Source organism: Catharus ustulatus, chromosome 2 (genome assembly GCF_009819885.2).
Source record: "Catharus ustulatus isolate bCatUst1 chromosome 2, bCatUst1.pri.v2, whole genome shotgun sequence".
NCBI classification, from domain to species: Eukaryota; Metazoa; Chordata; class Aves; order Passeriformes; family Turdidae; genus Catharus; species Catharus ustulatus.
This window is the reverse complement of record NC_046222.1, coordinates 111,577,947-111,596,792: the sequence shown is the minus strand read 5'-3', so window position 1 is coordinate 111,596,792 and position 18,846 is coordinate 111,577,947. Positions and strand designations below refer to the sequence as shown.

At 55.2% G+C, this 18,846-nt stretch overlaps 2 protein-coding genes across 4 annotated transcripts in view; one reads left to right on the top strand and one right to left on the bottom strand.

Moving 5' to 3' along the window:
* The first annotated feature begins 3,070 nt into the window (after positions 1–3,070).
* On the top strand, positions 3,071–10,968 carry ARX (aristaless related homeobox). 2 transcript variants are annotated; one of them, XM_033053377.1, is made up of 6 exons: positions 3,071–3,350; positions 4,440–5,160; positions 6,410–6,455; positions 8,427–8,496; positions 8,581–8,755; positions 9,697–10,968. In XM_033053377.1, the coding sequence occupies exons 1-6, from the start codon at positions 3,158–3,160 to the stop codon at positions 9,935–9,937; spliced, it is 1,446 nt and encodes a 481-aa protein (XP_032909268.1). In that variant the 5' UTR covers positions 3,071–3,157; the 3' UTR covers positions 9,938–10,968. The 2 variants fall into 2 exon arrangements, with proteins under 2 accessions (XP_032909268.1, XP_032909267.1); XM_033053376.1 differs by having other exon boundaries at positions 8,427–8,755.
* A 3,980-nt stretch (positions 10,969–14,948) lies between these two features.
* The window catches only part of POLA1 (DNA polymerase alpha 1, catalytic subunit), a 185,057-nt gene continuing 181,159 nt past the window's right edge, over positions 14,949–18,846 (bottom strand). For both annotated transcript variants that reach the window (XM_033052547.1, XM_033052548.2), the window contains exon 37: positions 14,949–15,793. In XM_033052547.1, coding sequence (XP_032908438.1) covers positions 15,621–15,793 — 173 coding nt within the window. In that variant the 3' untranslated portion in view covers positions 14,949–15,620. The remainder of the gene's footprint in view (positions 15,794–18,846) is intronic.

Genomic DNA, 18,846 nt, shown 5'->3' with positions numbered 1-18,846 from the left:
TAACGTCAAAGTTGAACGAGGAAAAGCAATACCGAGCTCAAGCCCCATGGCAAACGCTGTCCCCGGGCCGCCTGGGCAGGGCCGGGAGAAGGGTGGTGCTGGTGCTGCGGCCGCCACGGGCAGCCGTCGGGCGGTGGTCCCGGACAGCCGCGGTCACCCTGCCCCGCTGCGCGGCCAGGCGGAGCAGCGCGGAGAGCCGCGGCTCTGCTCCGCGCCTGGAAGCGAAAGGGGGCGGGCATCGCCCCCGCCGGAGCCGCCTGCTCGGAGGGGAGACGGCGAAGAGCACTGCGGGCCGGGCCGGAGACCCCCGGGGGTGCGCGCCGGGGCGCACCGCCCTCGCCCCTGCGGTGGGAATGGGTGTTTGCAGAGAGGGCGGGCGGCCGGCAGCGCCCCGACCGCTCCTTCCCGACAGGGCCCGAGTGGAGCCGGACGCGGATGGGTGCGGAGGCCGGTCCCTGGGAAAAACTCATCGGGGAACCCCCGGGGGCGAGGAGCCGGAGCCAGTATTGCTCTGACAGCGGCAGCCGAGGGTGTTAATGTAGGCTGGCTGGAGTGAAAAGAGGCAAATATTTCCGTTTGTGCCCTCCTGCCTCTCTCAGCACCGGCTGTCAGTCCCCGGGCTTGTTATCCGTACAAGGTATCAGTTTGTTTGGCTGAGCTCAGCAAGGTTTTCTTCTCCGAGCAGAACTATAATTGCTATAATTCTACTGTATCATTTGGATCATTGCAGTATTGTTGTTTTCTCTCTCTCGTTCTCTCCCTGTAACACTGCCATAACGCGCTCCAGTGTTAAATTAGCAGGTTGCAGGGGGAAGGGAAGAAAAGAAGGCGAGGGAGAGACCATAAATGACTAAAAGTTTGTTTAAAAAAATAAATAAAGCACCAAAGAGACTTGGCAGAGGAGAGCTCCTATCGCAAAGCATTTTGCCTGCGAACGGGAGTGCTGCGGGCCCGCCCCGCGCCCTGGGCCGGCCGGGGCCGCGTTTCCTCCGGCAGGGCCTGCCGGGGCGCCGGAAAGCGGGGCAGGGGAGACCCCCCGGCCACACCCGGGCACAGGGAGCGGGGCGAGAAAGGAGTGAGAACAAACTGCAGACGGCTGGAAGGCCGCAGCAGGGCTCCCTGCGCTCCGCCCGTCCCCGACAGCCTCGAGCTCTCTCCCGCCGCAGCCCCGGCTCGCAGCGCCGGCAGACAGCGGAGGGTCTCGGCGCTGCTGAAGCCCTCGCAGATGCCGCGCCGAAGGTCCCCCGTGCCCTCCGGCTGTCGCCTGTGCCGCGGTGGGTTCGGGTGCCCCCATCTCGGGCAGGCAGCGCTGCAGCTCTGTCCGTCCCTGCTCTGCCACTCGCAGAGTCGCGGCTCGCCCGCCCCGGCTTGGCCGGCGCCCGGCAAGACAGCGAAGGGAAGGCAGATGCGGGCCGGCCTCCGGGGCGCCGCTCCTGGCCCGGTCGTACCCGGAGCTTCTCCCGGGCAAGCCCAGTGGGAAAGTCCCGGTGGAGCCGGCAAGAGGCGGCAGCCACTCTGCTTGCCGAGCTTCGCCAAGGACACTCTTGGGTCTTCCTGTCGTTTTTTTTTTGTTTGTTTGTTGGTTCAGGATCTGGGGTGGATCTTTTTTAGTTACTGGCTTAATGAACTAATTGCCACTCGTGCCGGGGATGGCAGAAGCTGCCTAGAGCTGAGCACCGACGGCAAACGGCAGCTTTGCGTACCCGGGCCAGGAGCACCCTGCAAAACCCCAGCCCGGGGCCAGCCGCACCCGTCGGGGCTGGCATGGCCCCGGCCTGCGGATCAGGGGGAAACGAGGAGGGATGAGTGAGAGGTAGGAGCCCTGAGGGGCCCCGCTCCAACGGAGGGGACAGCTCTGGGTATAACGTTTGTCCCTGCGCACGCACCTTTAGAGCTTGGCAGTGTATGCGTGTGCGCACACGGGCGTGAACACAGCCAGAGCGGCGTTGAGCCCCCGCCAGCACTGACACAAGCACGCACTTGCTTATGTTTTCTCTTAATTCTTGGTGGTTAATTAGGAGACGTCAGTTCCGCACGGGAATTGTAGCACGAACAGGAAAATGGGGCTGTCTCCGCCACGGTGCTCGGGGATAGGCATCACCCGAACGAGAGCACGGGTTATTTGTGGTGACCGGGAGTAATTTCCTCGACGTGCTTGTGCTTGCGGGAGTCCGGGAATCAGGAGCGCACACGTGAACGGGGACAGGCAGCTATGCCGTGCCCATCTAAAGTGAGCCCAAACTGACCAGACAGGGAGCCTGAACTTGTGATCGCCCCACAGGGAGATAAAAAACGGAGAACAAAAAACCGTCAGAGGTCTTCTGATCCGAAGCGGCGTGGAAAACGCCAGCGGAGGGGAGGGATACGTGTGCGGAGAAAGGCGAAGGCTGTCAGGGCAGGGAGGGGGCTGCCGGACAGCACGGCACCGGGCTGCCCGCCCTGCCCGGCACGGGGGAAGCTGCTCCCACTTCCCGCACTCCGCTGGCCGGGCCCCGGCACGCCGTCGCCGCTGCGGGCGCTGCGCAGGTGCTGTCACAGAGAGCCTCAAGCGCGGACCCGCATTTCAAACACCGGCGGCGAGCGCGGCGAGCGCGCGGCCCTGCGCAGCACCGCGCCGGGCGGGCGGGCGGGAGCTGCCCGCGGGAAAACACGGTGCGGATCCCCCGGTACCGCCCACGCCATCCCGCCCGGGAATTGCCGGGGGCTAGCGAAGGGGCGGGCGGGGAGCGGGCCGCCGTCGGGGCGGGGGAGTAGGAACGGGGCAAGGCGTGCCACGGGAACTCCGCCGCCGCCCATTCCGGACGCCCCCGACGGCTCCCCCGAGCGGGTCCCCGCCGGCCACCGCCCCCTCGGGGCGGGGGCGGAGCGCGGCGGGAGGGGCGGGGCGGGGGGCAGCGCGGCGACTCGGGGCGGGCGCCGATCCGGGGCGGTCCGAGCCGGGCTTTGCCGGGCGCCGTCTGTCGGCGGCCGCCCGGCCTCCGGCGGGAGCCAATCAGGGGGCGGCTGCCCGCACGTGGAGCCGAGGGGACTCAAGAGCGCCGCGGCCGCCGCTCACTCCCCCCGTGACGGGCGTCCCGGCGGCACCGGGCAGCGCCGCGGGGGCGTCCGCGCCGCCGCTCCCGCCCCGGCCCCACGGCTCGGCCCCGCTGCCGCCGCCATGAGCGGCCCCTACCCGGAGGAGAGCTGCGCCGAGCGCCCCGAGTGCAAAAGTAAATCGCCAACTTTGCTGTCCTCCTACTGCATCGACAGCATCCTGGGCCGGCGGAGCCCCTGCAAGGTGCGGCTGCTAGGTACCGCGCCCACCCTGCCCGCCATCGCCGCCCGTCCCGACACCGACAAGGCCGCGCAAGGTAAGCCCCGCCGTCCATTCCCGCTCGTCCCGTCCCTTTTCCCCGGCGTCGAGCAGGCCCGGCTGTGTGTCCCCCCTTCCTGCACAGCCTGCAGCTCGGCCCCGGCCCCGCTCCCCGTCTGCACCGCACGGCCGGGCGCCGCCTCGGAGCTGCGGTCGCTGTTATCCCGTTACCGTGCTCGTTAGCAGCTGCTGTGCTGCCAGGAAGCGCGGCCGGAGCCGTGCCCGGAATTCGTCACAATTCTTTCCCTGGGGGTCGGGTACCGGCACTTTAGGCTGCTCTTGCTTTCGAAATAGGTGTAAATTTTTAAGCCAAAATAAATCGGTGCGAGATGTAATCTGTTGCGGGGGTTGGGGAAGGGCTCGCCCGTTCGCAATAAACCTGTAACGGGTTTCGGCGAGCGAGCCGGGGCCGCGCCTGGCAGCAGCCCGGGCGGTGATAACGGGCCCCGGCAGCCGCCGCCCCCGGCCCCAAGTTGGGAGCAGCCCCCTCCGGAGCCGCGGGGAGCCCGGATGGGCAAGCTCCCTTGGGCAGCCGTGCTCCCGCTTTTCCTGGCGTATACCGGCGGGCGGGATTCTTTCCTACAAAGCCAAAACCAGACTTGGGCAGAAGGGGGGAAGATTATAGGAGAGAGGAACAAAACAAAAAAAAAAAGCCAGAGGAGGAATCCGGGGCCGCCGGGCGGGCGCAGTGGGACCAGCGCTGCCCCACCATGTGGGATGGGGGTCCGGCGCTGACCGCTGTCAGAGATGTGCCGGCCCAGGCCCGGGGCTGCCAGAGCCCCCGCAGCCTGTCCCGGCCCTGAGAGGGGCGCTGGGCCGGGCTCAGCGGCCCGGAGGAATTTCTTCCCAGGCTGGGAGCAGCGGAGCGGGCCGTGGCCGGCCTGAGGGACGGGATAGGGGGTGGAAACTGGTGCACGAAGGATGACTGAGGGAGTGGGCTCTTGCCCTGGGCTCTATTCGCGCAGATCGTACTGACCGTGTGTCTCCTTCTCTCTTCCTTTCTTTCTTTCCTCCGCACCCTTCTCCCTGCCACGCCTGCCCGCTCCGTCCGACTGCTGCGGCCGTCTACGCCACCTTCATGGCTCAGGGTCCCCTAAGGGCAGTCCACCCTTCGAGCCGGCCGAGCTGCACCTTCCCCCCAAACTGCGCCGGCTCTACGGGCCTGGCGGGGGCCGGCTGCTGCCGCCACGGGCGACGGGGCCGCGGGGGGACCGGCCGGAGGGGCGGCCGGAGGGGGGCGCGGGGCCTGTGCCCGCTGCCGCCCCGTGGGACACGCTGAAGATCAGCCAGGCGCCCCAGGTCAGCATCAGCCGCAGCAAAAGCTACCGTGAAAACGCGCCCTTCGTGGCACCGCCGCCCGCCCGGGACGAGCTGGGCAGCCCCGCCGCGCACGTCGAGGAACGGCCGGGCCCTGCCGCGCCGGCCGCGGAGGAGGAAGAGGAGGAAGAGGACGAAGAGATGCTGGAGGAGGAGGAGGACGAGGAGGAAGAGGAGCTGGAGGACGACGAGGAGGAGGAGCTGCTGGGCGAGGACGGCGGGGGGCTGCTGAAGGATGCCCGCCGGGGCGCCACCGCGGCCCCCGGGGCGGAGGGCGGGGATCTGTCCCCCAAGGAGGAGCTGCTGCTGCACCCCGAGGACGGCGAGGGCAAGGATGGCGAGGAGAGCGTCTGCCTCTCGGCCGGCAGCGACTCCGAGGAGGGGCTGCTCAAGAGGAAGCAGCGCCGCTATCGTACCACCTTCACTAGCTACCAGCTGGAGGAGCTGGAGAGGGCCTTCCAGAAAACCCACTACCCCGACGTCTTCACCAGGTACCGGCACCGGGGCCCCGGCCGAGCGCGGAGTGAGCGAATCCCGGGGGGACGGGACGGGGCCGCCGTGTGCTTCACCCCCGCCTCCAAACCGCTCTAGGCGGTGAATCCTGCCTCGGGCACCCCCGGGCTGGAAGGAGACGGGGAACAGGGCCGGGCTCAGGAGGGACCCAGGGCCGGCAGAGGCCGGGCAGGCCCGCCTGAAGGCCGCCGCAGGGGGCTATTTTTATCCGCTGCCCACCCCTCCTCTCACCGCGGCCGCGCCGGGATCGGTTTCGCGCTCGTGGGCTGGAGCCCGGCCCGGGGAAGCCCCGGCAGCAGCACAGATCAAAGCGCCGCTGCCTAAAAATACCGGCCCGGCACGTCGGGGCCTCTCAGTGCCCGGAGTTGCCCCCAAGGAGCCCGGCGGGGGCCGGCCCGGCTCTGTCCGCACTTTCGGGGGCATTTTCCTGTTGAAAATGGGAACTCGGTGTTGGCGGGTCTGGCCAGCGGCTCCCCTGAGGGAAGCGCAGGAGGGAGAGAGGCAGAGCCACCAGCCCTCTCCCCGCACTGGCCGAAAATTGCAGCTACCCCCTCCCGCCTTAAGGCTAGAGAGGGATCGAGTCGCACTTTTCGATCACGAAGACCCTCCCGGTTTCTCGTTTGTTTTGTCCGGGGGCTCGGGGCGGCCTTGGAACAGGAGTGTTCACGGGGGCTTTTTTTCCCCTGGACCTCGGAGCCGCCATCGCCCGCGGGGCTCACCTCGGGGCGCCGCCTGGCCCCGGCGCCGGCTGCCCGGGCTGTGTACGGACATACCGCACTTTTTTCGTTGGTGTTTTTTTACGGCTTTGGGTTTTGCTCCAGGGTTTATCACGCCCTGAAGGCGCGGGGCACCGGCCGCGGCAGGCTCCCAGTTATGCTGGGAATGCTCCTCTCTGGGACACGGAGCTGATGAGCCCTTTTCCAGTGCGTTAGTGTTTTCCGATTTGCCTTAATTGTGGCATTGTGAACCTCCGTGTGGAGCTTCCCGGCTGCCGTCCCCTACACGGCAGCTGCGGCTGGAACCGGCCGAATCTGGGGAGCTACGGGGAGGGGATGCCAATATCCTGGAGTCCCGAGAGGCGCCCAGCTCGGCGGCCCGGAGCCGGGCCGAGGGCGGCGACAGGCGGTGTTCGCCCGCGGCCCGGCCCCGCTCGCCTCGGGCACCGGGATTTCGGGCGCGGGCGAATCGAGGTGCCCCGCGCTGACGGCGGCGTCTGTGTCTCCCCAGGGAAGAGCTGGCCATGAGGCTCGATCTGACAGAAGCCCGAGTGCAGGTGAGTGGCAGCGGCGGGACCGGGACCGGCGCGTCCCTCGGCAGCGCCCAGGGGAAGGGTGGCCCGACCCTTCTCGGCGGCGCCCCGGGCCCCGCCGGGGCCGTGCCATCGGTTGGCGAACCCCCGTGATTAAAACTCAGGGCTCCCGTTTCGGTTGTTAGAAACCCGCTCGGCCGCAAGTCGGGTATTTGGCTGCCATCAAATCTCCAATCGGGCTTCATAAAAGCCCACTTAGTGCTAGAACAAACAGGGCCATTTGAAGGCGAAATGTTGTTTGATTTCCTCTCCGCCTGCACAAGGAGCTGGCTAATGCTATTTGATTTCCCATTTTTGATAGCAATAAGCCTGCATTGATCTAATAGTGAGTGAGTGCAATGCTATTAAAGGTGTTTGCCGCCCCATACCAGAGTGCATTTCCCAACCCGGGTCTCATAACCAAAGAGACGATAAACATTGGGATGCCCTGATTGCCAACAGAAAACAGATGTCTCTGGGTTTGAAGCTGAGCAAATCACTTTACAGTTAAAATCGGGCGCTGATAAAGCATAATAAATTCCATATGGCTCATTTAATACACAACAGCTTCTTGCATTAGAGGGGCTAATGATGAGATTTGTCCCCTCCTTTCTGTTGACACATTTCTCCATTGTCAAACAGAGATGTGACAGCAAATCAGTATTTTCAGCTCAGGGGAACAAGTCGTGGGAAAGTTAAATAACTTTTTTAACAGAAAGACACCCCCTTTCTTTCTCCTCTATTCATGGCAGAAGATGTAATTAAGTGAATATGAATTATGAGAGTCCCTTCGTTTACCTTTGGGTGTACTCAGACTTATTAATTCAATAAGGGAGAATTGTAGCGAGGACAGCTTGCTAATTGAGTTTTAGCGAGGAGAGACGCTCCCTCCGTGCCAGGCTGTTGCCTTCAGCACGAACACAATGCCTCTTCATCGTGGGTACCCAGATAGGCGTGCGTGGAGATCAATTCCCTCTCAACAACCGTACGGAGAGACTCGCAGCGCTGCTGCCTTTCTGCCTTCCAGGAAAGAATGGTCTCATACTGAGCTTACAAAGCCGAGCATAACAGGAAAAACTCTGCCCACACCTGCCCCCAAAAAATTACAAACGTCTGTCTCTCAAAGTTTGTCTGTAGGTGCGTGTGATGGCCCCAGACTTGGTTATTAAGGGAATATTTTCTTATCCTTTGAAATGCGTTTATTTTCGTCTACCTCTCTCCTGCTTTAAGCAGTTTTATTTCACGATTATTGCTTTGTGGGAGGGGTAAAAGACAGAGAGGACGGCAGTGTCATGGCATCCTAACTAACTTTCATAATATAGACCTTAAAAGGGCAGCCTTGAAATCTATATTTGCTGCTTTGGTTGCCTCACAAATTATTTCTACGTTTCAGACGTCAGTGAAATTACGACTTTTTTTTCCTCTCTTTAAATCTGAAGGAAAAAAAAAGTCTACGATCCCCAAACGATATAATTTGTAAATATGCCCTTAAACGAAAAAAAAAAATAGTCTCGGTGTGGGTGTGAGTGCAGAATAATTCCCTCATCATTCCCCTGGGACATCGCATTGCCGCTGCTCCAGCGCAGCGGGAGCCTCCTCCCGCTCCCCTCTCTGCCCGCACCGCCGCCCTGCCGCAGAGCTGTGCGGGGGTGTTGGAGCGCTGCGCCCCTCCGGGAGCCAGCGCCCGCGGCATGCCCGGGGGTGTCACCGAAAGCCGCGTGTCGGCCCCCGGCGTGGGTCGGCACAGCCCGGGACACCGGCACAGCCCCGGGCACCGGCACAGCCCCGGGCTCCGGCACACGTGGGCCCCGCGGGCCGGCCCCTTTTGGGGTGATCCCGCCTCGGGGGCGGCGGAGGATCGGTCGCCGTCGGGCCGGTGCGGGGCTCCTGACGGGGCTCGCCGCTCCAAGGGCGCGGGCAGGCGTTATTAAAACCGGTTTTTCTTTTGGCTTTCAGGTATGGTTCCAGAACCGTAGGGCTAAGTGGCGGAAGAGGGAAAAGGCTGGGGCTCAGACACACCCCCCAGGTTTGCCTTTCCCTGGTCCCCTGTCAGCAACTCACCCCCTCAGTCCATACCTTGATGCTAGTCCTTTCCCTCCTCATCACCCAGCTCTAGACTCCGCCTGGACCGCCGCCGCCGCCGCGGCCGCCGCCTTTCCCAGCCTGCCGCCGCCGCCCCCCGGCTCCGCGGCGCTGCCCCCCGGCGGGACCCCGCTCGGCCTCGGCACCTTCCTGGGCGCGGCCGTGTTCCGCCACCCCGCCTTCATCAGCCCCGCCTTCGGCAGGTACCGCCCGCCCCGCGCCACCGCCGCCGCGGTTCCTGAGGGGGCGCCGGGAGTCGCGCGGGGCCGCGCGCGCGGAGGGATCGCGGCCCCACGCGGGACCCGCCGCGCGCGGCCGCCCCGCCGTTCGAACTTGGAGCGCCTCGCAGCCGGCGCCCATTGGGCGCCGCGCCGGTCACGTGCCTCTGCCGCGGGCGCTCATTGGGCGGGGGCGGCTCCCACACCCGCCCCCCGCGCGGCCGCGGGTTCCCCGTGGGGGCGGCCGGGCCGCGGCGGTCGCGGGGGCCGACCGGGCCCCGAGGGACAGGCCCGCGGAAAGCGGCGCTCCCACGCAGAAACTAAACCCGTGCGCGTTTCCCTGCGTGCACGCGTGCCCTCTGCTTTGCTCTGGGCGGGGGTTGCTGGTATTTGGCCATTCGGGATGAACAGAAGCCGCGACATCCCGGGCGCCGTGAGCCACTCTGGCCACGGGGGGACCGCCACGGACAGATTTTTTTATCCGCGGGCGTGAATGGGGCTGAGCAGTTTCCACAAGTTGGCGTCGGGACGAGCTCCTGCGGGAGCCGCGGGCGCAGTGCGGGCAGCGCCGGGCGGCTCCGGCAGCGCTGCCGCGGAGCCGGGGCAGGCGGAGCGCGGGCACGGCCGGGGACGGGGGAGCGAGCGCTGCCTGCCCAGCACCGGGGTTCGCCCGCGCATCCCCCTCCCCGCCGGCTGCATCCTGCATCCCCCGGCCTGGCTGTGGCAAGTCGCGGAGGACTAGGCTGAGATTTTTTTTTTTTTTTTTCTTTTTTTCCCCCGCAAAAATCCTCTGCCCGCCCGGCGTGGGGTATTTGCAGCGAGTCGCGTTCGCGCTCGGGGGGAAGGAGGGGAAGGAGGCGAGCGGGGCCGTGCGGGACCGGCGGTCCCGGGCGCGGCGCTGACAGCCGTCTGTGCTTCCCTTGCAGGCTCTTTTCCACCATGTCCCCCCTGGGCAGCGCCTCCAGCGCCGCGGCGCTGCTGCGGCAGCCGGCGCCGGCCGCCGAGGGCGCGGTGGGCTCGGCGGGGCTGGGGGACCCGGCCAGTGCCGCTGCCGACCGGCGGGCATCCAGCATCGCCGCCCTGCGGCTGAAGGCCAAGGAACACGCCGCACAGCTCACCCAGCTCAACATCCTCCCCGGGAGCAGCACGGGGAAAGAGGTGTGCTAAGGCACGGCTGCCGTCCGCGGGGTGCGGGTTAGGTTTTTTTTAGGGGGGAGAGAAAAAAGAGAGAGGGAGAGGAGAGTAAATATGCGAATCAATAAAGGTCACCTCAGACAGCATGAATCAAGACCAAACGGGGGGAAAAATAATAATGATTTTTAAAAAAAGAGGACCAGCAGCTGAGACTGTAGTAGGTTCTCAAGTTAGGAACTTGAAGAAATCGAATGCCTCTCGCATCAGCCCTCACACGAGTGAAACGACACTTAAAACCTCCTGAATAAGTTACTCCTTGGCTGGTACATTTCTTAAATGTACAACGTGTCCATTTCCTCTGTGAACATTAGGTGGGGGGGAAGTAGAAAAAAAAGCAAAAAAAAAAAGCCCTAATAAAAGTTACTATATATTAGCGTTTCGTACACTAAATATTTTTCCTTCTGTTTATCTGGCAAGAAAAAAAAAAGAAAAAAAAAAGAGAAAGAAATAGTATCGTAATTAAGAAAGTGAAAAATAAAACAATAGGGAAGCTACCCACATCTTCTTAAAATAACATCCTAGGATGTTAAGTTGGTCAGCTAGAAGCGCTGGAGAACTATTTTACATGTTGCAACGAGCTGCATATGCTAACCAAGGATGCTGCCAGTGCAGACTGAAAGTAAATTTGATGCTGTAAGATAACCAGTGCACTTAGGGGAAAGGGTATATCTTTTTCTTGTTATATTCTTTATCACTACACCAACCAAGGTTTTTATATCAAACCAAAGGGAAAAACACTGCTAGAATATGGACTGTTTAAGTCACTAAACTGTGATTATTGATTCTGTACATACCATTGTTATAAAAAAGAACAGAGCTTTGTATATTTGAAAAGTTATAAAACAATTGCACTCAGTGTAGTGTTGTAAAAGTTTGTCATTCTGTAGATTCATACTGTGTTGTAGATATAATAGGGTTCCTAGACAAATATTTATGTACAAACTCTTTATTTAACTTATTAACTGTAGAGGTTTCTGAAACCCTCAAGAGGCGATGGTACAGTACTTTTTCGTGTAATGTCGTTATTGTTAACACTTTTCCTTGCTATCCAGTGGAGAAGTGCCACGTTCAGAAAATAAACAAAAATATATGTTTAACAAAAGAAAAGGAAAAAAAAAAAAAAAAAGAGATGAAAAGAAAAAGCAAAAAGCCCGGTGGCGGGCTCGGGGTGCGCGGTGGCCGGGCCGGGCTGGGGCGCGGCGGGGAGGCGAGATGCCGGCAGCCCCGCGTGCGAGGGGATCTGCGGATCGCGAGGCGGGGCGGGGCACCCACGGCCGTACCTGTCCGAGCTCTGCCGGGGGCACCGAGCCGTGTCCGCCCCGCTGCCCAGCCCGGGGTGCTGGGGGGCGTCTCTTGGTGCCAGCCACCCCACGCCGCGGGGAGCCGCCCCACGCGGGGATGGGGCAGCCTCAGGCTCCGCCGCTGCCGAAAGTCAGGGGAGAAAATCTGGAATTTTGGGGAACGCTTGGCCGCCCCCGCACCTTTGGGGTCACAAAAGTTTCTCTGCGCCTGCCCCTTCGTTCTCCCGTTCTCCTCGAGGTGAACTTCCGTTTCTTCCCCCTTTATTACCCCCCGGGTGGCTTTCTTCCTCGTCTTTTTTTTGTTGTTGTTTTGTTGTTGGTTTTGTTTTGTTTTGTTTTTTTTTTTGGGCGCAGCGCTCCCGTCCGCCTCTTCCACGGATCAGGAAAAGCGGGAAGCGCTCCGGCCGCACTGCCCGCGGCCCCTCCCCGGCCCTGGTGGCTCCTGGTCCCCCCGACCAAGCCCCGGCCCCTGGAGGGGCTGTCGGAGCGCTGGGGTGTGGGGTTCACTTTGGGGTGGTTTGGTGTGATCGCGGCAGCGCTCCCGCGGGCCGGGGCCGGAGAAGAGCCCACGGGCACGCCGGGGAGGCCCGGGCCGGGCCGGCGGGGGCTCCGCGGGGCGACCCCGGCTCCGGGAGCCACGGGCCGGGAAGCGCCGCTGGAGCGAGCACCGCGCGTGGGAGCCCCCCGCGACCCTTCCCTCTGCTCCCCCTGCACTCACGGCATTTCATATCCCACACCCTCAACCCCGCCCGCCCCCAGCCGTATTTTTGAGTCCTAAAAACCCAGCATAGGCGCGAAAAAAAAATTTATGGGAAAAATAAGGCTTGTTCCTTGGACGTTATTAACAGTGCAGCCTGAAATACACATTTTTGCCTCAAAGAAAAGGGAATCATTATCAAGCCATTAGGCATTAAGAAATGTCATTCAGTCATTTTTATTCATTCTGCTGAAATCTTCGTAAAAGCCCGAATCATACTTCTGCAAGCAGCAATTTTGTTAATCCAGGGGGTTATTACTCTGGTCCCTTATTAGGATCTATACTGCTGCCAAGCAATCCTATAACCTTCTCAAAAGAAGTTTACCTCCGTGTTATAAAACCAGTAGTGGTATTTATACTGTGCAATAATTAGTGTATTACCTGAATCCACTAACAGGTTCATTTTATCTCCGCACAAAACCCCTAGTCTGCTTATAGAAAGCTTGTGCCTCCTTTGGTGCTGTTAAAATGGTGAAAGAGTGAATGAAGGCTGGTAGCACTTTCTCCTTTCGCCGTGCCTTAATTCCCATCTCTTTTTGCTCTCATCCAATTAGTGCAGTGTATTAAGCGGTTTATCATCTCATAGTCAGCTATTGAGAGAAACAAGGCGAACACTTTGCAATAGAGCCTGCTCTCCTTTGACACCCTCAGGTACTTACATATTCCACTGTGCTATGAATAATAGAGGAAGAATAGAGCACTAATTCCCTCATCAAAGAATGCCTTGTCTGCTGCTTTGCTCAACAACACCATTCTGATCAAAAGAAAAGCAATAAAGCTTAGCATAACAAAACGAAACCTACTTATTAGCTTAGTGGTTAAATTAATGCAGAGCCGCTGCTATTCAAAACCAAGGTTTGAAAACAGCCTCCAACAACCTGATAATGCTGCCTTCGGGATGAAGGAATTTTAATCTGAAATTTGAAGCTGGCACAGATGAGTTAATCTATTAAACTGCTATAAGGAGGGTGAGGGAGAACTATTCAATTAAGGCACATTTAAGGTGCCCTGCAGAAGACGGGGATGGATTCGAAGGGGAAGATGTGCTCCGCTTCGCCCTTAGAAAACTGCCTTTGGCGGCGAAAAGAGGGATTTTGGCACAGCAGCAACCGTGTTTGCGGATGGGAATTCTTTTTCATATCGCATATGTCATCAGCAAAACCTGGCCACCGGCTCCATATATCAACACTCCTCTTCCCCAACTGCAAATAAATACAAATAAACACAAACCTTAATTTTAACAGCACTGGGTGGGGGAGGGGGATTACGAGGAGGAAAAGGATGGGAAGGCGATTCAGGCCAGACCAGCCTCAGAATGCAAACCTCCGAACTTCAGTCTTCCCCAAATTATTTGCAGCGCAGCATTTACCAGTTCCATTTAATATTAAATGCTATAAAGATGATTTTGCGTTTCCCAGCCTTTCTGAGGGGCCAAGACGAGGCACGGTGCCCAGAGTTGATTAGAAAGGGAGAGGGGAGGGGAAAAAAAAAATCCGGTTTACTCCTTGCCAAGACTTCAGCTCTGATCTGACCAGCTTTGCTGAGAGGAATCAAAAAAAAGCCTCCATTCCGGGTAAAAGCCTCATTTCCCATCCTCGACCCCCCCCCCCCCCAGAGTGTGGCTGGCTGGGGTGGAGGGGGCTCTGGGCTGCGCCACTCATGGCTCCTCCGCCTCGGTGTGTGGGGGGAACAGCCCCTCGCAGGGCCACTCTGTGCTGCTGCACCCTACACACTCATTCCACAACACTCTCATTTAATCTAAACATCCCTAAACTTGCAAATTAACAGGCTCTTCAGCTGTAATTATACAGATACATACAAGTGCCACAGGGTCAGGTTATGCCATATCTATCCATTTTATTCGTATACCTAACGTTTGGAGGAGAAGGTCACACTTTTCACTTTCCTAAGGCTTTCTATCCAGTTAATATCAGTAAAATCTTCATAATCCTAATTGGGCCGGACAGAAAAAATCTAAAAATCCCTACTTGAAATTACAATAAACCAGGATCTTTTGAAGTTCTGCAACTTCAGTATGGCATCTTGGCAGCAACACCTTCTTTCCAAGAAAGACTCCAAATAAAGTCTGTTTTACAGTATTAACCCAACTAAACATACTGGGAAGGACTGACAGCTCACCAGGGTGGGACAACATCTGCACAACATCAGAGATGCACAGGTTCCTTTTCTCCCTGTAGTGATTCCATGTGAGCAGAAATGAAAGAGTTTAGCTCCAAAAGTTGCTAGGGGAAGATGACTGTGTGTTTAGGCATATTCAAACTGACACTAGCCATACTGACACACAGCCTCTTCCAAATGCCACTCTGGGAGCAAATTAATGTCACAAAATACTCTGAACACAAACAGACACATGCTCTCTCTGTTAATGGGTGTTCATCCTAAAATCAGACACATAGGCAATTCTGTAAGACCAGGAAAAGTCCAGAGCAATATGACCTAGCATGGACTATTTTCAACCATCAGATCACAGAATCAAATTCTCTTTTACTAGAAAACTTTATTTTTTTTCCTTCAAGTGTGAAAAAACTTTACATTTTATACTGTTTAAGATTTAAAAGAAACTTTTTATAATCTTACATTAATATATCACATTGCAAACTTAACGGTGAACACAGTTCAACAAATATTTTGTCTACAACAGCATGTACCAAATTTATTCTCTTGTCATATCTACTTGTCATTTTATTAGAAGTAAATGAAAAATACAATTTGTTTGTAAAAACTGTAAAACCTCCAACACAGTAATTATTACAGAACAGTAAATATAATTTGCTGCTTTCCATTCCCTGTTATTCGTTACAATACCATCCCAAAAATATTTTTCCCTATCAGTTGCTTACTTCCAAATACATTGAAAAGAAACACATTTATATCCTCTGTATATGTGAAATGGGTTTTGTTCATCGTCTTTACATCCACACAGAAATTTTCAATGTGGCAAAATACTGTGCTTAAAGATGCTTGGAAAGATTCCTAATAAAAAAATGGTCCCTATTTTTAGCACCTCCAGGTTTCAGTCATTCTTCAATGAATTTCAAAGTAAAGCGTCCCTACCTCTGTTCAGAAGGTAATAGGACATTTAAATGCATTTAGGTTTAGTATTGTTTTTAATTGGTATGTTTATGATCAGGAAGAAGATAAACCGTGAAAAGGCAAAACATTAGTGCTCCTACTGAGACCTCTACTAACCTCTCTTCCTGAGAGCACCTCTAGTAAATACCCTGGAGCAAAGTCTAGGATCACTTACATTCCAGCAACTCTCACTGGGAATTATCCAATTAAAGCAGCAATTCCCCCACCCCCTTTTCCCTCATAGGTCTAAATACACAACAAAAAATATTGCAAAAATCAACTACTCCATGTTTTTATAACCCTGGTTTCTCAAGGAAGAAAGGAAGATAAAAACATCTTGAATACTTCATATCCACGAGAATCATACATCCTGTTTTCATCTCCCATTTTTCCTCCTCCAAAGAGACAAGATTATTAAAGCATCATTGTACATACTGAAACAGAGTATTGCTGAAGAGATCATTACTGATAAACAAGGGACTAGCCTCCCTCCATTTTTAATCAATCACTGTCTTTCATTGCTGGACTCTCCCACAGATCTTCCTATACTGACGGTGAAGAGTTTGCCAAGGTTCACTTCTGAGTAGGCACTCATGGACAGGCATTTGTCTACGGTGCTCTTCAGTCTTTTGTAGGCCTCAGAGACTTCCCTCCTGAGTGGCTTCTTCTTCAAATACTCTACAAGAACAAAGGGGAAAAACCCCAAAAAAAGAGAGGGATTAAATGACCACAAAAAGACAGGATTTTTGCATTCATTAGACTGTGAATCAATGTAGTTTAAAACGAGGTGAATGTTGTAGTTAGCAAAGAGCACATTTGTGGCAAGCTCTCCCACGTTCTGTTGCATTCCCTGCCTTTTCTGCACGAGCTGGTGAGGGGCCATGGTGAACTCTGGCCAAGGCTCCCTCAGCCCTACCAGCACAGGAGCAGTGGGAAAACTGGCAAGAGTCACCCCTAGTCCAGTTTTGTCATCTAGCTGGGCTGGCTCTGAAAGGATCTCATTTAACAGGGGCAGGTACCTTAACTTAGTGAGAACTATGCAGAGTCCCTGGGGGTTGGAAGTAGGGACAGATTCTGCCCCAGGGTGGCTTCAGAAGTGAAGGAGACCACAATTCATGTCCCTCATCCCTCCACTGGAAGGAAAAGGGAAGTAGCACAAACAAGGGCAATTCTACTTTACCCTAAAATGGGGAGAAGATGGCAAGTATCTCAACCAGGAGACGTCAGGTTCACCTGACACATGAATGAAGAGGCTCCTAATGCCTGATAAGAGATGTCTGGAGGACAAGACATTTACTCACCTGTACCTTTATGAGTGTGCAAAGTCATGTGTGTGCTTGAGTCTGTACATATTTCAGCAGTGCAGACCAAGATGCTCTATTTCTGTTTGTTTGGTTTTTTTTATTTTTTCTTTTTTGTTTAATTTCACGCCATTAAGAAAAAACCCAAGGGATTTTGTTTGGATGATAAAAGCTATGGAGAAAGACTAAAAGAGCAAAATATTCCACTACTCTATTATACAGCAATGCCAAGAGGATGCAGATCTGGCACAGTTGTGCTCCTACTTTCCAACCAACTCCACATTCTAGAAACATCAGCTCCTACCCAAAAGCTTGCTCCTGCAGTTACACCTTGGAACAGCGGAGAGCACACACACTGCAAAACAAGGTGCCCTCCCAGGCAGCTTCCCTGCTTTTAGACGTGAGGGACTCCAGGTCCAGCAGAACTAGGAGAGCACAGCATAGGTACTCACAGTCAAGATTTGAAACCACTGAGTAAAGCATGTGTCTTGTGAGCAACCAACACCATCCTTCTATTGCTCATTAGCTTTGCCTGAAAGCTGCTGCCTCATTCTCCCTGGCACCTTCAGCCCTCCTTGTCCTTTGAATACGTAATAGAGGAGCCTCCATCCCCTCTCAAATAGCTTTTACTCTATAGCACAAGTCAAGGTGAAAAATCAATTGTCTCTAAAAACAGTGGAGTTTATTTAAGAAAAGGTTTTCAGGAAGAGGGACACTGTTTTTTTTGTCTATGTATAAGGGATGAAATTACTCATTTTTTGACAAATCACCTCTGTGGTGTGACTGAGATGAAGGTGTCCCATCAGACTCCACTTCATCTCAGCAGCCAAGTCAAGGACTGCTACATGAGGAGGTGGGAGGCATGGTGACAGAAAGAACTATTATAATTTTGAGGTTTGTGAATTTCTCCTCCCTGAGGATTTACAAATATTTCTGCAGAGCCTCAGATGTTGTAATAGGAGCTTAGCAGACTACAGTTCTAGATACAATACAAACAGCAATGTTTTACTGAGAAATTGCCACCTGCTTATATTTTCAGTGTTATTCACAAAGTTCCACTGAAGTCAACTGCTTTGCGTGAAGCTATCTACTCCTTAAAAATTAAATTAAAATTTAAATTAACAATGCCTGAGTAAGTGAATACGTTGATTAAAAGCACTTTGATAAGCACCTTTCATGCACTGTTGTGAAGATCTTATAGATTGTGCTGTCACATACAGTTTTGTGTCTGGGCAGTAAGCAAACAGAGGAAGATGCCTTGTTGAAGATACCAAATTTTACTGTTACACAGACAGTAATGACAAAGTCTATTAACAGAATTGAATTTTCCTTAAACTACAACTCCAATACAATAAAAGCTTGATTATGTGAATCTGCTCATTAACAGGCTAAAGTCACGATGGCATAAACATATTTAACAATTCTGAAAGTATTTAGATACAGGGTTAAATTAAACAAACCTTGAAAATTGTCTTAACTGCATCCATAAAAACACCAATTCCATTTTGCCACAAATTGAGCTCTAACTTGTTTATGTATTTTCAAGATTAATGATACAATAAGTGGGTTCACTTGCAACTGCTCATGTTAGCCAAATCATGCTCTTTACACCAAGAAACTCTGGAAAATACCATCCTTGTACCTCAAAACTAGGCCAAAATAGTTTAAAGCTTCCTGGAGCTCAGGAGGAACCAAGGTAAAATACATCAATGCGAACAGCTGGCACATGTGAACAGAGCAGGAAGGCACATTAATCATTAGAACATTGAAGCAAACAATACACCAGGGCTGAAAGAAGGGAACAGAAATACAGGCCCATGTACAGCTCCAATTCAGGCTTCAGGGCTCCAGCCATCCCACTAACAGAGCTCCCAGCTCCCCTCCACATTAAATCTAAACTCCAATTATACACAATAACCTTTCTGACAGTATGCTTCAAACATTTCTTAGATGCAATTACCCTTGTAGAGGCAGGCAGGAAAGGGTGGACTGAAAAAAAAAAGGAGAAATATGAGGGGCCTCGTTGAAGTAATGAGGCCAATTTTAAGTTTCAATTATAAGAGAATAGGAGCCGGGAGCTCCGGGAGGAGAGGCAGGCAGGGCTGTGTCTGCAGCACCATGCATTTGAATGACACAAGTGCATCTGATGACTGGGGAGAAGAGATTTAAAGAACTGTAGTAATACAGAGCAGGGGAAGATGAGAGAGGACACAGCTCCTGATGTGTTTACCTCCTTTGCTGATGGGATATTGACTTTTCCCACCAGGTTGGTTAGAAAGGGGACTATTTACGCTGCCACACAGCAGAGTAAGAATGACAACCAGCATCACTCTGTGCTCCTCTGAGTAAAAGAAAACTGTGACCGTTGTATATCACACAGCCAGTCAATACCTTTGAGTTAGCACACCATCCAACTTAGAGATGCATATA